At 42.6% G+C, this 16,587-nt stretch overlaps 1 protein-coding gene across 5 annotated transcripts in view; it reads left to right on the top strand.

Annotated features, from left to right (window-relative positions):
- The window catches only part of esrrb (estrogen-related receptor beta), an 84,443-nt gene that overhangs the window by 34,458 nt on the left and 33,398 nt on the right, over nucleotides 1-16,587 (top strand). For 4 of the 5 annotated variants that reach the window (XM_062042032.1, XM_062042033.1, XM_062042029.1 and 1 more), the window contains 3 exons: nucleotides 3,720-3,845; nucleotides 10,744-10,854; nucleotides 11,201-11,362. In XM_062042032.1, the coding sequence (XP_061898016.1) occupies nucleotides 3,720-3,845; nucleotides 10,744-10,854; nucleotides 11,201-11,362 (399 nt within the window). The remainder of the gene's footprint in view (nucleotides 1-3,719; nucleotides 3,846-10,743; nucleotides 10,855-11,200; nucleotides 11,363-16,587) is intronic. The other variant, XM_062042030.1, reaches the window with a different exon arrangement.

Genomic DNA, 16,587 nt, shown 5'->3' with positions numbered 1-16,587 from the left:
CTTTTTACTATGTTTTCAAGCAGCAGACATGTATTACTTTTTATGGGCATTTTAGAAGCAGTTGTGGAGTGCATCTACATTGAAACCACTTCTTTTTCTTTCTTTTTACCGCCGAAAGGGCGCTGATTGGAGAGAGGCTGCACTTATTCCGCTCAAGACGCAAAAAAACGCATACTTAAAGAAGTTTTTTGTCATATAATAAATATTTCATTAATATACACTAAATTGGCCCTAGTGTGTGAATGTGAGTGTGAATGTTGTCTATCTATGTTGGCCCTGTGATGAGGTTGCGACTTGTCTAGGGCAGTGGTCCCCAACCACCGGGCCACGGCCCGGTACCGGTCCGCGGACCGATTGGTACCGGGCCGCACAAGAATTATTATTATTTATTTTTTTTTTTTTTATGAAATCAACATAAAAAACACAATATATACATTCTACATTCTATAGCAATATAGATCAATACAGCCTACATGGATACAGTCCGTAAGCACACATGATTGTATTTATTTATGTAAAAAAAATATATATATATATATTTTTTTTAAATACACCCCCCCCCCACCCCCCCACCGGCCCGTGGGACAAATTTTCAAGCGTTGACCGGTCCGCAGCTACAAAAAGGTTGGGGACCACTGGTCTAGGGTAAGGCTGCAGCTAACGATTATTTTTCTATCGATTAATCTATAGATTATTTTTTCGATTAATCGGTTAATCTATAGATTATTTTTTTCGATTAATCTATAGATTATTTTTCCTTTTACCGATTATTTTTTTATTCAAAATGAAGATGAAAAAATAAATGTAGGCCCGTTTTTTCAAAAGGCATGGCTTTTATTTACAAAAAAAAAGAAGTATGGCCACCCAGTCAACATTGACAACAACATGACTAAATATTCTGTAACAATGTAAACATTTAAAACTTTTAAAATTTAACAAAATTAAAAGTAGCTTATTTGCTTTTTAATGTGCAAATATAAGAGTCAACATCCAGTGCAAATCTTAATATTATGCAATAGTATAAGCATTTCAAAAGTAAAAGTATTGCTTATTTTGCTTTAAAATGTGCAAAAATAAAGATAAACATCCAATACAAAAAAGTGCAAAACGAAATATTCTGTAACAACAGTGTAAACATTTCAACAAAAGTGAAAGTATTGCTTATTTGCTAAAATGTGCAAAAATAAAGATAAACATCCAATACAAAAAAGTGCCAATCTAAATATTCTGGAGCACTGTAAACATTAAGTATTGCTTTTAAAATGTGCAAAATAAACATCCAGTCCAACACAGTACACAATAACCAATTCTACTCATTCCAGTGAGTGACTAACAGTTGTAATGAAGAAAGGTTAGCATGTCTACATGCTTTGGTTCTTTTCTTATTTACAATATTCCCAGCAGCTGAAAATAGGCGCTCAGAAGGGGTCGATGTGGCTGGAACTGAGAGCTAATTAGCCTTCACCTCAAGCCAGGATTGCGAGTGAGCTGAGCTGCAGTTTAAGTTTCTAGAAGGTCAACGGGCTCATAGTGATGTTACTAGTAGTTGACTGGGAGGTGTTTATTATCATTTGGGGAGAGTCCGCAGCCTTATGCTCACCTGCTAAACACCTATCTGCTCCACCCTGAAGCGCTGACTACATGCGCTCTGAATACGCACTGCTGATTGGCTGATAATGCTTCGTGTGTACCAATCAGATGGTTGTGTGGGTGGGACAATGCTGCGTGTGTACCAATCAGATGGTTGTGTGGGTGGGACAATGCTGCGTGCTGAGACAGAGGCAGACGGAGCAAAGCAGCTTGCTAAGACTTTAGCTTAGAAACTCGTTCGGTACACCCCCGTACCGAACCGAAAGCCCCGTACCGAAACGGTTCAATACAAAACACGTACCGTTACACCCCTAGCAGATACAAATGACACATTCATGTTTTTGTGTAATGATGACAACGTATGCTCGCGCGGACGATTGACTAGTTGATGGTTTTCTTTCAAATGTTCGTTCACAGCCGTTGTGCTGCTATGATAGGCCATTTCCGCTCGACACAGTGTGCATACAACAACATTATTAGGCCGTTTATTGAAATACTCCCACACTTTTGACCACTTTTGGCATGCTTTTCCCCCCTCGCTCGCACCGCTCGCATCGTCTTCTTTGATCGTCTGCTTTGCGCTTCGCCATGACGGTAGTGTGACGTCATTATGCGACGCGTCGACGCACAAAAACGGCGTCGACGTATTTACGTAACCGATGACGTCGACTACGTCGACGCGTCGTTTCAGCCTTAGTCTAGGGTGTACCCTGCCTACCACTCGAATGCAGCTGAGATAGGCTCCAGCACCCCCTGCTACCCCGATAGGGACAAGCAGTAGAAAATGGATGGATGGATGGATATATTCAATGTGAAAAAAATTAACGTCATTAAAAAAAAATAGTAAAGAGCTCCAAAACGCATCAATATGAATTTGTTTTAATCAGCCCCTTAAGTCCTCTAGCAACTATGAAATTATAAAATTATGTTGCTGAATAGAGGATTTATCTAATATACTTTATTTCTGACTGTCCAAAATGTTGACACACACACGTAGGACGAAGGATTCTCATCTGTCCATCGTCTGTCTATACAGTGCGAGCACTGATCCTGCAGCCGTGTGTTGAACTGTCTGTTTGCACGTCCTTTTGACACGTGCTCAATAAAACGTTAAATACTGCTCGCAAAACGGTGATGAATGTTGATAAATCACATTGAGCATGTTAAATAATTACATTTGCATCGTCTCCTCCCAGTATTGTGGGCATTTTTATGATCAGCATATATTTTGCATATTAATGAAGACAGAGACACGCCTTATTCTGCTCACTTAACAGACGCAATCCACTTTGCACATGTTTTGTAGATCAGCTTTGCGTGTGCTATCAAGTTTGCATATGTTTTAGTACACGCAAACCTTTATAAATCAGGCCCATTGTGCGCTAAATATGACACAGTAATTTCACACACCTAATCGAAAGCTTTGAAGTTGAAAATGCTAGTTCAAATTCAAAAGAGCTACAATATTGTAAATTTTTTTATTGAAAACCCCTATATGCATTAAACTCTAGGGAACTGGAAAGAGGCAACGCAAGTCTTGTCCTTTCCATTCCTAACGTTAGAGCTGAGCTTAAACAACCTCTTTCTTGTGGAGCAATGCCACTCTTTTTCACAGCGTCATACTGGAATCAGACTTTAGGTTGCAACTGAATAATGCATAAGGTCTCTTGCCTGTGCCGTATGTAAATAGTCAACAGTGGTAAGAACAGGTTGAGGTCCACAAGACTATTATGTAAAGTGCTCAGGGGCATCATGGCTGGCTTTCTAGCCTGCTATTGAGGCAGTTGAGCACAGGGGGACGTGGCCTGCACCCGGGGCCCAGAGGGGCCATGCACAGAATTAATGAGGCCAATTTAGTGTTGGACCAGTGTGGTATTCACCCTTGAGGACCATTGTAGTTTTATCTCAACCCCTTCCCCATCCCAACTCTTTACCACACACCTATTTTGGGTTCCAGCACTGGAAGGACACCTGCACAATTGTACAAATGTGTTTTCAAAACAAAACATGATTTGAAATGTGTGTTGCAATGATTGATTCATTATTACTTTTCAGCGTTGTTACAAAATGTTCAATGTTCTGGCATTATTGAATTATATCTAATTCAGTTTGTTCATTCCTTTTCCTAGGCAACATTGAATACAGCTGTCCAGCCACAAATGAGTGTGAGATCACAAAACGGAGACGCAAATCATGTCAGGCTTGTCGCTTCATGAAATGCCTCAAAGTGGGGATGCTGAAAGAAGGTAAGAAGAGTAAGAGCATTTTTTATTTCCTATCACATCCTTAGATAAAAAAATAATGATGTAATTTGTTGTTTTTTATCCATCCTTGATTAGAGGGATTTGTGGAGTTATTATAGTCTTTGAAAAGATACTTTTTTAAGACTACCTCATTTTTCTGTCCACAAATGCAAACCACTGAGTGGCCAATAGTGGCTTCCTGCCTCCACTCACACATCAGTAAATAATATACAGTCTAGCTGGGGACCAGAAATATGCTGAATAGCTTCATTCCACCCTCTGAGTAACAGCAATGTAACAGTATTCCGTCTGCAAAAGGCACTCACTGGGCACACTCTCCGCTCTCCCTGGCGTATTGATCCCCTAAATGCTTTCTGAACATCTCAGGTCTCCTCTTGTAGATGTTTTTTTTTTTTTTTTAAGTCATGTCACTTGAGAATTCAGTGACAATTAAACATGTTTTGAATGGAATCGTCCTGCTGGGTTTTCCCCTCTCCCTGACCGACCTGAGCCCTGTGAGACCCAAAATCGTGGTCACTCTGGCGGAGAAGGACATGCTCTTGTTTTGCCTCTCTCTCTCTTTTTCGTACTTGGCTGCTCCTAAAAAGCCAAATGAATAATGATCGATGTGGCTTAGGAGTGAAGGACCAGTTTTATATATTCACGTCTACTGCAGAAGAAACAGGTAAAAATGTCATTAGCTGTTTTGTTGTATTAATTTTTTTTTTTCCTAAAATGCTATAAATGCAGTTCAAGAGACACTGTGTGGTCCTCATGATTATTCAGTAGCTTAAATACCGGTAGAGGACCTAAATAGATACAATTGTGTATAAAATTGTCCCCTTTTAGGTTGTCTGGCAAACACGCACTGTATATATTCTGACATTATTCCTCCCCTTATTCACCAAAGAGAGGGATTTATAGATGCATATACAGTATATCCAGCTGCCACCTGAAGCCAAAGTCGTAACCTATATGGAACTCTGCACAGAAACCGAATCCCCTGGACTGCATGCAGCAAGATAAAGACTTAGTGTCAGAAAGACAGAGTAATCGCATTACTATCTGATGAAAAATGCATGCCAATATATCATCTTGGAGAGTAGGAAACTACAGAAATTTGTAGTCGTGGCTATGGATGAATGACCAGTGTCAGGTCGGAGTAAAAACAGTGTAAAACTCAAAATACGCTGATTCTTTTTTTATTAACTTCTCTACTATCAGCACAATCTTAGAATATGAGTTCCACATTTTAAAGTGGTCATCATATCATGAGGAGTATTGTTAAAGAAAATCATTACCTCATTTGTCATCATTAGCAAAGAGATGGCACATATATTTTTACTTAAGCATTTAAAAGTGTCACCTAGGCGAAATGGAAATAGAGACATGTGGTCACTGTAAGCCCTATGAAGCCTTTAGCTCAACGCCATGCTCAGGCCCGAGCGTGGAAACGGCTACCACTCATGTGACTACGGTTACCACTTACTTTCCTTACGGCAGAAAGGTCACATTGTGTGCCAATGGAAAACCACCTAATTATAACTCCAACAAGGTGCAACACTGACCCACAGCCGTCTAGGGAAAGACAACCAAAACAATAAAAATGCATGCCGTGTTCTGATCAGATTGAGACTGTCCTTAATGGCCACGGTCATGTCGTGTCAGTGCGGTAGTTCAGATTGCACAAAGAAAAATGGTCTTCAGCAGTTTGATTACCTGCCCAGAGCGTGTGTTGAGTCGCTGTACTTTCCCTCCACTGTATAAAGGAGGAAGTGATCAATACAAGAATCAAATGTCAGAGGCAACAGGTTTTTCCTCTGATCAATGGAAACGGGTCAGAGCTTAGAGCAAGGGAGAAGACAAGATACTATTGAGAGATTACATTGACATCGCTCAGTGGCAGTTTCTCTTTGGTCGGACTTCCTCTCCCTCGCTCTTGCTCACATACACAAATGCCGATACGCACTTGGACACGCACATTAGTGTAGAGAGCCAGTGAAGAGTGTCTGTGCTTGTGGTATTTCACTTTTTTTGAGAAAAATAACAATTCCTAATGCAATTGAAACTTAGAAGTGTAGATTTATTTGCAAAGAATTACCACTTTATTAATTCTAGACAGCAAAATTCAAAGCATTTGTGAATCTTAGTCATAGTTTTCAATTATTGAACATAATAAGTGGCCAATGGACTACACAGGACATATTTGCTCAATTGTTTAATGCTCTCAATAAAGTTTAGCATTAGGGATGTAACAATATGAAAATATCATATCAAAATTATTGTGTCCAAAATGACCACGGTTATCATTATTGTTGCGATATTGTTATGCTCAAAAAGTATACACTGAAATCCTATGACCAAGGTATTCTGGTTTTAAAATAAATAACCACACTGTAAGAAAAGCCACTATTTTGCATGTTTTGTGTTTCTTATGCTTCACTGATAGTGATTTAGTCTTAGTTTTTCATCTGTTTTAATGGCGAAGCTTTCATTGTTTTAAATATTGTTTTTACTCTACCACTTACCAAATAAAATTTAATTTAATTATTTATTATATCTAGCGGGTGCTATTCTGTTTAGTGGCCTTTGAACGCCCTGTAAAAACACCTCTGTCTCGTATTCCTCTGAGTATAGAACGATCAGTCTGTCTAAGAGAGCACAAACTGTAGGTTCAATGTGCACAATCGAATGGCCCTAACAGTTATTAGTTTATATAATGACATATATCCGTTGTAAGCATTGAGCAAGACACTTCACCCTTGCTCCTGATGGGTCGTGGTTAGGGCCTTGCATGGCTGCTCCTGCCATCAGTGTGTGAATGTGTGTGTGAATGGGTGAATGTGGAAATAGTATCAAAGCGCTTTGAGTACCTTGAAGGTAGAAAAGCGCTATACAAGTATAACCCATTTACCATATAAGTTTAGATTGGGGTACATTGTTTCTGAAAGGGGAAATATGTTCATGTCTGTTGTATTCATGTTAGGATTTAAGCTGGGGAGCTGGCGCTAGTCAATCCGTGAGTTCATCAAAGTTCGGTTTCTGAAGCATTTTAATTTAAAACTGTAATAATAATCGCGGTTATCATTAATACTGTTTATCGTTAAATCTCTATTTAGCATAGATGCATAGTGCATCAGCGCTGCAATTTATCAGTCTTTCTTCTGCATGGAACGTAAGCACTGACTATGCTAACGGTCGCTGCCAACAACAAGCTGTCCAGGGAAAAACAAAAGAAAGTTAGGGATTTACTAACTTATATTATCACCCAATTCTCCACGCACCATAAAGATACTAACAGTAAGAGAAGATACACGATGCTAAGATCACTGCTAACAAAACGGAGGGCAGCCATACTTGAGAGGTACTTTTGTACACATAGTCATCTCCCACACGGAGCAATGTCAAGGGCGCTAGAAAAACCAAGCGCACACTTCCTAATAAAATTGCTGTGCATTATAATCTGTCTGACTGCGATAACAAAATAAGACTCCCATAAGAATAGCTTACATATTTACTATTATTATTTTGCACTTGAAGAAACCATACTTTATTGCTATTTGCAGTGAGAGAATGTTGCAATATAATTACATTTTCACTTGCAATTCCTTTATTTCAAAATTGCACTTTTGAGACTTTGAGTCTAGAGTTTTTATGGTCAAGAGAATTTGTTTTGATTTTGTTACAGATTTGAAACATTTTCAATAATTAAGTGTAGACCAATTCAAATCGAATGGAATCATGAGTAATCAATTTTGAATTTAAGAAACGAAATTGAATCGATTTGGGAAATTGGACATCATACGTAGCCCTACTTTGTAAATAATATAGAGTTGTGTTAATTGTACCAGTAGAAAAGTGACTTAATGTGTCATTTAAGCACCATTTAGTGATTTCAGTCAGTAGTAAAGGCAGTGATGTCATCTCACCCGGGAATTTCCAGCTGACCTGTAAATGGACTAGTTGAGAAGGGTGTCAGTGTGACAGCCCATTGAGTCCGAAGATGTGTAATCGCCACTTGTGATTAAAAATGCTGCAACACACTGTCAAGCATGCAGCACTGGCCACAGCAACCCCTGGAAACAGTGCTGACGGCAGTTTAATAGGGCGGCTTCCTTGAAAGGCGAGGTTCACCATGACTTGCCATGTGGCCTTCTGATTTTCCCAGCTAAAATAGGCTCCGCCTAAGCCCCCCTTGGCATTGCCAACCATCCCAGACATCCTGACACTTTCCCAAGGGAGAGAGACACAGAACAGGTGAGAGACTCAAAATAAAGGCCCTATCATGGCCGGCCGCACAAAGTGAGTGAAGACAGGCTCTTTTGTAGGAGTGTGCTTGGAAGGGGATTATTATTGTTTTTGGAGAGAAAGAGGAGCCGCAGGTCAGCTGGCCCCAGCCCCCACCCGGAGGCCTGTGCTAATCCGTGCACAAATGCCAGCCGCCTTGGCCAAAAGCCCTCTCCCCCAGCACCCTGCTTTGAAGAGATGATACCCACGCTCAACCTCTGCTAGTCTCGCTGCACTGTGTGGCGGCCCATAAAAGAGTGAGATGACTGTAGATGAGGTGGCAGTTAAATCTCTTCGCACATTTATAACACACCTACTGTTTGGAGCGAGCCAGACCACTTACAGTTGAGGGCCACCAAGGGGACATATGAACCTCACAAAGGCCCCTAAAATGGTCCCATCTATAGTGCCTGGCAGAGTGAGTCAATGAGTCTGTTCTAGTTGCTCCTGATGGCCCTTCTCCTCTCCCGGGCCTGTCGCTGGTCCTGTCGGACGGTAAAATGAGGCCTCATCGTGCCAAGTTTTAATTCCTGTCAGCATCTGTTAATTATGACCAGGACTGTTCTAATTAAAAGAGGCACCCACCTAGCTTCAAACACTGGTGGTACACTGGCTGACAGCCGCATGACTCAACTGGTCGAGAGGATCATAGCAAGCGGTAGTGCAGCCACCTGGCAGCGGCAGGGTTCATCGGGTGAGCCGCAAGAAACTGTAGAAAGTGGTGACATCACATTCGACCATGAGAGGAATTTTCCATGGCTGTGGCAGTAGCTGTAACAAACAGTGGCGAGTGGAGGGTTTTAAAAAACTATCCCAAGGACATCCTCAGAGATCAAATGCTTTAAAATCCAGCAGTATTTCTTGACTTGACAGACGTTAAGTGAAAACTGTCACAGTGAGTGTGCATGTAGGAAGCAGGTATATAGTTGCCATCAGAAGATTCTCTGTCTCGCTGCAGAGAATGAGGCTCTGTTGGGAATTGAGCGTAATTAGGTTAGTGGGTTGTCAGTGTCAGGAAATTGAAAGACAATCCTAATCAGATTTGTGTTCCTAGGGAATCAAATAATTTTTATAAGTGGAAAAAATCTCTATTTTACAGTTAGATGATAATACACTTTACAACCCCATCCATGTGGGGTAGCTGCCGGGCCATGGCGATATAAGATAAGTGCAGAAAATCAAGGATATATTTTGCATAAATCCATCATCGAATTCCTTTTTGGTAAATGACACTTCTGGTATACATCATCGGATTTTCCTTTTGTCCAGTCACAGAGTGACCGCCAATCACGGCCATGCAACTCGTCCAAACCCATCCTCGCCAAGAGCATTTGCTGATGGGCAAATTGTATTAGGCTCATTTGCAGTGGCCACACAATGTCCAGGTTTGACACTGTCCTCCCTCTTATAAAGTGATGAAATCATCAAGGAAGTGCTCTTGCTTCTGGTGTTGTTCGCTCAGAGGACGCAGGAGGCCTGACAAATTAACTCTTCCCCCCACCGCAAGCATTTCATTGAGCCTTCTCATCCACCCTTTGGTATTAAATTTGTTTAGGGCTGCGTTATGCATACAAGGTAAATTGAAGGGATTCTCCCTCTTGACAGGATTAAGATATCAAGGATATTTAGGCGGGATGGAGACAGTGACACGCTGGTCCAAATAAGGGGATGCAGGATAAAGGTTTGCATACATTTGCATTGAATAAGTGAATACCTGCTTGGTTGTATCAAATAAATAGAACAGCGTAGATTAAATATTTTAACTGGTTGAAATTAATAGAATAGCAAAGACAACCAAATAGAAACATTCTTATCAAATAATGAGATAATAAATAACTTATGTTATGATGAGGCCGGCTTGACATTTACAGTATCAGTGTGGAACCTGTACCCCTAGGTGTGGCTGGGGGTGATAAGGCTCTTTTGCTGCTCCACTGAAAGAGGGGTGAAATAAGGGTCTTTTATGAGGAAGCAATACCTAGTTATCTTTGTGGAGTATGACAGTGGATGTTTTGTTCGCTGTGTGTGGGGTGGGGGACTGTGTTTTTGCTCGTCGGCTGATCATGTTTCTTTTACTCGGTCTTCACGGCCACACACACCCAGGCTCTCACTTGTGCCCGCATTCACAAACAAGTAAAGAGCCAATTAGTATGCAGTCTGCCTCACCCAAAAGCTAAATAATTAGAGGACCAGTCTGTGAGATCATTGACCCCACGTTAAATATTCATATGTTTAGACCTGCTCTGGGCTCAGCTGTGTCACAGTAGACCAGCCAGGCGTGGACCACATATGGGAAGACAGCACTTGCCTCTGACACATCAACACGAACACACACCCAACCGGACATGCATGCTTACACACATGCACACACACACACTTTTTTGAGCGCATTCAGTCATTTTATAGTGTTTACCCAGAAACCAGAGCCAGGTCAGCCCCTGACAGTAGTGGTTTTACGGGAACTGATGGATACTTTCTTAGTTACACATACAGTAGCTAGTGTACACTGTAGTACTGGAGATGCTACATTTTTGTATTTTTCATAGAATTAGTAAATTGGTAGGATTTACGAATAAGAATAATTGTCCTTATTTTAATGTGTTTCTAATTGTATTCTTCACAGGGGTTCGCCTGGATCGAGTACGAGGGGGCAGACAGAAGTACAAGAGGAGGTTAGACACTGAAAACAACCCATACCTGGGCTTGGCGCTTCCCCCTCCAACCAAAAAGCCTCGTGAGTAATTACCAATGTCTCACTTCTTCATCGCCCCGCCTCTGCCAGGTCAAAAATCAGGTCAAAGCTAAAAAGAATTAGAGGGCAAACTAACATCCCTGTCACTATCTAATGTTTGGATAAGTCAGAGTTAGTTGTTCAGAAATTTGGGCCCAGTATTATTCAGGACATCAAGGACACCTGATTATTTTTGCACGTGCAGATTGGGTTGCCAAATCCAGTCCATTATTTTGCAAGACAAGAATGCTGCAATCTTGGTGATGTTTCAATCTGTGCCTTTTTTATGATGCAACCTTTAACATCCGTTTTGCTTTGTCCATCCCCGCCTGTTCTCCTCCATCCTTAGTCACAAAAATAGTGTCTCACCTGTTGGTGGCGGAGCCAGAGAAGATCTATGCCATGCCTGACCCCACCATGCCAGAGAGCGACATCAAGGCTCTGACCACACTGTGTGACCTGGCTGACCGTGAACTGGTCGTCATCATCGGCTGGGCCAAGCACATCCCAGGTATAATCTTGTGTACTAATTCTTAACCGCTCCTGTATGTCTGATTTGTCATCTTCTCTCTTCTGTTTCACGCTTTATAAATATAACATGCGGACAACCTCACACAGATAATTAATGGCAGAAGCCCACACCGCTGCAGGGCGTGTGGCATGGTGGGGGTGTATAATGGACATAGCTGCGCAAGAAACAAATCAATAAAGTGCATCTAAAAATCCCTGCCTAGAATAGAAAAGGGAACACACTGACCTGGTGCCAAAGCATGCTGTAATCACCAGGGAGATATAGAGTAAAGTTGGGGTCTTGTCCATTCAAACAACGCATTATATCCCACGCAGATGCGCACTTATGCACACATGAAGGTGTGCTCAGCACAAGCACAGGCACTCGTTGAATTATTGATGGCCATAATCATGTTTCCTCCTTGGCCCATAGACATTCTGATAGACGAGGTGTTAGGTTATAAGAGCCTGTTGAATTAAGGACACAGTGCACCTCACGTCAGCAGAGATTTTCTCTCATTTTGACAGAGAACACGTTGTTTAGCCCTGCCATTTTTGCAACCAAGGCAGATTCTCCTTGATCTTGAGCTTGACCCCATAACTCTGTACCATCTCAGTGTACGCATGAAGGAACAAAAGACTAAATTAATGTGTCGCTCTGTGCGATATTCATAACCTCTTCTACTCATCAGCATGACATTGACTGGCACAGCACTGACACACACTGAGTAGTAAAGAGTTACATTTCAATCATAATTCATTTATTTCCACCAAAGTCTCGTAACCTAGGGCAGGTGTATTTTGTGCTGAAAATGTATTAGAGTTCTTCTCAGAAGGAAGGGTATTAATCAGGTACAGATCTGATAGTAAGGAGATTAGAGATGGATATGCTCCCAGCTCCTGGCCTCAGCCCCGGCCCGTTATGCATCTAAACTGTTTGGATAACTCCCCACGCTCCGTGCGTGGTCAGCAGACTGAGAGTTTAACCAAGAAGCTTACTAAGGGCTGGACCTCAACTGACCTGGTAACACTCTCCCTCGATGTACAGTCCCAAAATTATCCTGTGAGTTGCTGCTAAGCTGAAAACCTGCATCATGCTGGTTTCTGGCTGCAAACTGTGCAGGTGCACAAGCAGTATAAAATCTTTCCCCTGTAAGTCCCTGCCTTATTTATGTTAGTTCTCAGTTCTCAGGGGTGCATCCTTGCTCTAATGTGTGTACATGTTAACTTAGAATTTATGTGTCATAGTTTTGAAACACTGTGGTAATCAGATTATACTAACACATATTGCACAATGCATAGATGCATAATGTTAATGGGATTTGTGGCAGAGGACTTGTCATTCCAAATGCGGCGGTAATGATCATTTAACCCAAAACCTCAGGCAGTAAGCCAGAGTGTGTTGTGCTAAACAATGTGCAGTACCTGCAGTTGTGTAGACACTTAAGTAGATTATTACGACAGCTTCTAGATAAATACCCATACATACACATGCTTCTGTTTTATAATCGTCAGCTTTTTAGTATTAGCTCATATTTTGGGCAAAATAATGTTGTCTGGTAGCGGAGTGCTTTGTCTGCCACAGCGGTGGTGTCTATATTAGGACAGTGGGTGTCCTCTGGCCATGAAATAGCAGCATAATTGAGTTGTACACGGCTGAACCTGATCAGAGACGGTTCAATGGTTTTGCGACTCCATGCACTAACTCTCCATGCACCAAAGCTACCCCAGGGTAGCGTACCATGCGTTTGCCGTGTGCTGCAGTCTGCTGCAGGACAAAAAAAAAGAAAGGTGGGGAATGGTGATTGCATTCTGATAGATTTTGAAGGCCGTAGGCAATGGAATTAAAAAGATTAACAGTTCATTATGAACTAGACCACATTGATTAGACCGCTGACAGATGGGCCAATAACTACAGTCCAAATGTAACAATTTAAAACTCATGAAAACTGGCACTTATCCTCCCAAATGATGTTTTTATGTCATTTGTTCGCAGCTAACGTTTGAAAGTGTGTTTCAAAAGTGCCATAACCTGGAATGGAGCACGTCTAATGCGGAGCAGAATGGAGGATATCAAAACTTTATCATGAGTTTAGATGGGTGCAATGTTCTTTATTTAATTACCACGATTGGCCAATATGCATTTGAATGGTGTATTATTTCTATAAACAAACAAATTATATGGTTCATGAGTCCCCTTAATGTAATCAAGTACCCTTTGGTCATTGTGAATGTCTTTGATTAACTGATTATCACAGTGAGTTCTCATCACCGCTCCAAATAGAACTATGTAGTAAAGTGTAACACGGCTGTTGCCTGAGGGTGACAGGGTCATTAGTAGCAGTGTTAGGGGGATGCTGACAGATGGCTAGTTGTTCCTATAGGTGCTAACAACCTTTAACACACATAGTAGTCCACTATCCAACCCTCTGGTCCCCATGCATCTCCTAAAGCTGCAGTTCACTTGGTCCAAGAAGTTTAATGTGTGAGGGACTTAAGTATAATAATGACAGCTTCAGTGTGGTTGAGGCTGTTTACTACTTTGACATTTCTGTCTTCTTGAGGAGTCAGGAGAGGCGGGTTGACCCCTGACACTTCTGCACCTCCCTGAATTCCTTCCCACCCACAGTGGGAATGTCATGCGCTTGTATGTAAACGCCGCCATTCATGCTACATATACAGGAGGTGCTTGCTGTTTGGAGTTTGCCGACTCCCAACCCGGCTTCCAAGGCAGGACTGTTTTCAAATGGGAATTCTCAGAAGGCTAAAGGTCAAAGCAAACATTGACACTCTGCTGTAGCCGCTCTGAAACAATAAAAATGTATTTTAGCTCTGGCATTTGACTCACAAAATGTGTAATGTTTGAACAACAACATGCTAATGTATTTGTATTCTTAAATTACCCCTAGAAGCAACTTCTCCTTATTCGACTGCCTAGCATCTGGCATGTTAGTTGTTAACATGCCGGCAAGAAAAGAGATGTCGTCTTTTAAATTGTCCTGTTAGCATCAGCGAAGCCCTCCATGATAACCACCCCCAGCCCAATCCCACACCTCTTCCCTCGCGTGATTCTTGTTTTCTCTTTGCCATTAAATTGTGAAATCTACTTACTGTGTCACCATCCTGATCCTCCTCAAGCTGCGTAATCTCCTTGTAATAGAGTGCGAATACAAGCCAACAATAAATCAGCACCTCATCAGTGCACTTTATTAAATGTAGACATCAACAGACACCTCCCAGTATATTCAATTTACCTTCTGACGTAGGTTTCAACACAGGAGATAAAGATAGATTGAGCAATCAGGGGAATGTTGAGGCATGAACCTGAACAGGACCAAAGACTGCTAAAAAGTGAAAATGCTGCAGGGAGATTGAGATTGGGAACAGCATATCGGAGACAGGCAGGTAGTCAGGAGAACACAGAATCAGGATGGGGACATGTGCCAGGCAGGATGGAGGAGGGCTTTGTTTAATTTCTGTGACACATGAGCAGATACATGCACCATAATGACAGCTAAACTCATTCGCTCATTTTTCTGTCACTCAAAAAGAGATTCAGCCTCAGACTGATCATCATTTGTACATTGCACATTTTATAGATCGCTATCCATCCATCCATTTTCTTTTGCTTATCCGAGGTCGGGTCGCGGGGGCAGCAGCCTAAGCAGGGAAGCCCAGACTTCTCTCTCCCCAGCCACTTCGTCCAGCTCCTCCTGGGGGATCCCGAGGGGTTCCCAGGCCTGCCAGGAGACATAGTCTTCCCAACGTGTCCTGGGTCTTCCCCGTGGCCTCCTACCGGTCGGACGTGCCCGAAACACTAGGGAGGCGTCCGGTTGGCATCCTGACCAGATGCCCGAACCACCTCATCTGGCTCCTCTCAATGTGGAGGAGCAGCGGCTTTACTTTGAGCTCCTCCCGGATGACAGCTTCTCACCCTTTCTCTAAGGGAGAGCCCCGCCACCCAGCGGAGGAAACTCATTTCGGCCGCTCGTTCCCGTGATCTTGTCCTTTCGGTCATAACCCAAAGCTCATGACCATAGGAGAGGATGGGAATGTAGCTCGAACAGTAAATTGAGAGCTTTGCCTTCCGACTCAGCTCCTTCTTCACCACAACGGATCGATACAGCGTCCGCATTACTGAAGACGCTGCACCGATCTCACAATCCACTCTTCCCTCAATCGTGAACAAGACTCCGAGGTACTTGAACTCCTCCACTTGGGGCAAGATCTCCTACCCAACCAAGAGATGGCACTCCACCCTTTTCCGGGCGAGAACCATGGACTTGGACTTGGAGGTGCTGATTCCCATCCCAGTCGCTTTACACTCGGCTGCGAACTGATCCAGTGAGAGCTGAAGATCCTGGCTAGATGAAGCCATCAGGACCACATCATCTGCAAAAAGCAGAGACCTAATCCTGCAGCCACCAAACCAGATCCCCTCAACGCCCTGACTGCACCTAAAAATTATGTCCATTAAAGTTATGAACAGAATCGGTGACAAAGGGCAGCCTTGGCAGAGTCCAACCCTCACTGGAAATGTGTCCGACTTACTGCCGGCAATGCAGACCAAGCTCTGACACTGATCATACAGGAAGCGGACCGCCACAATCAGACAGTCCGATACCCCCTTGCCACAGAGAAGCTTTTTAACTACCTCGGCAACTTCAGCCCCAGAAATAGGAGAGCCCACCACAGATTCCCCAGGCACTGCTTCCTCATAGGAAGACTTGTTGGTGGGATTGAGGAGGTCTTCGAAGTATTCCCTCCACCGATCCACAACATCCGCCGTCAAGGTCAGCAGAACACCATCCCCACCATACACAGTGTTGACAGTGCAGTGCTTCCCCCTCCTGAGACGGCGGACGGTGGTCCAGAATCGCTTCAAAGCCGTCTGGAGTCGTTTTCCATGGCTTCCCCGAACTCCTCCCATGTCCGAGTTTTTGCCTAGATCGCTATCTACGGTATATCGCATATATGCTGTATTAAAGTATGTCCACATCGCAGACACGCTGCCTCCAATCCAGACAATTTTGTGCGTCTTGCCAGGGTCACACAACATCCTGTTCAGCGTTGCTGTTTCAGTGATCAAACTCTATTGGTGGCCAAATTTTTGGTGCATCACTAGTCAATAGCGTGTAAATAATAGTCTATGTACATCCATTCATTCAATATATTACTTTAATTAGTTTTCACATAAAAGACCCTCATTTTTTAAGGTGTGGTGGC

The sequence above is a fragment of the Entelurus aequoreus genome, linkage group LG03 (genome assembly GCF_033978785.1).
Source record: "Entelurus aequoreus isolate RoL-2023_Sb linkage group LG03, RoL_Eaeq_v1.1, whole genome shotgun sequence".
Lineage (NCBI taxonomy): Eukaryota > Metazoa > Chordata > Actinopteri > Syngnathiformes > Syngnathidae > Entelurus > Entelurus aequoreus.
Note: the sequence above shows the minus strand (reverse complement) of the source record. Positions and strands in the feature narration are given on the sequence as shown.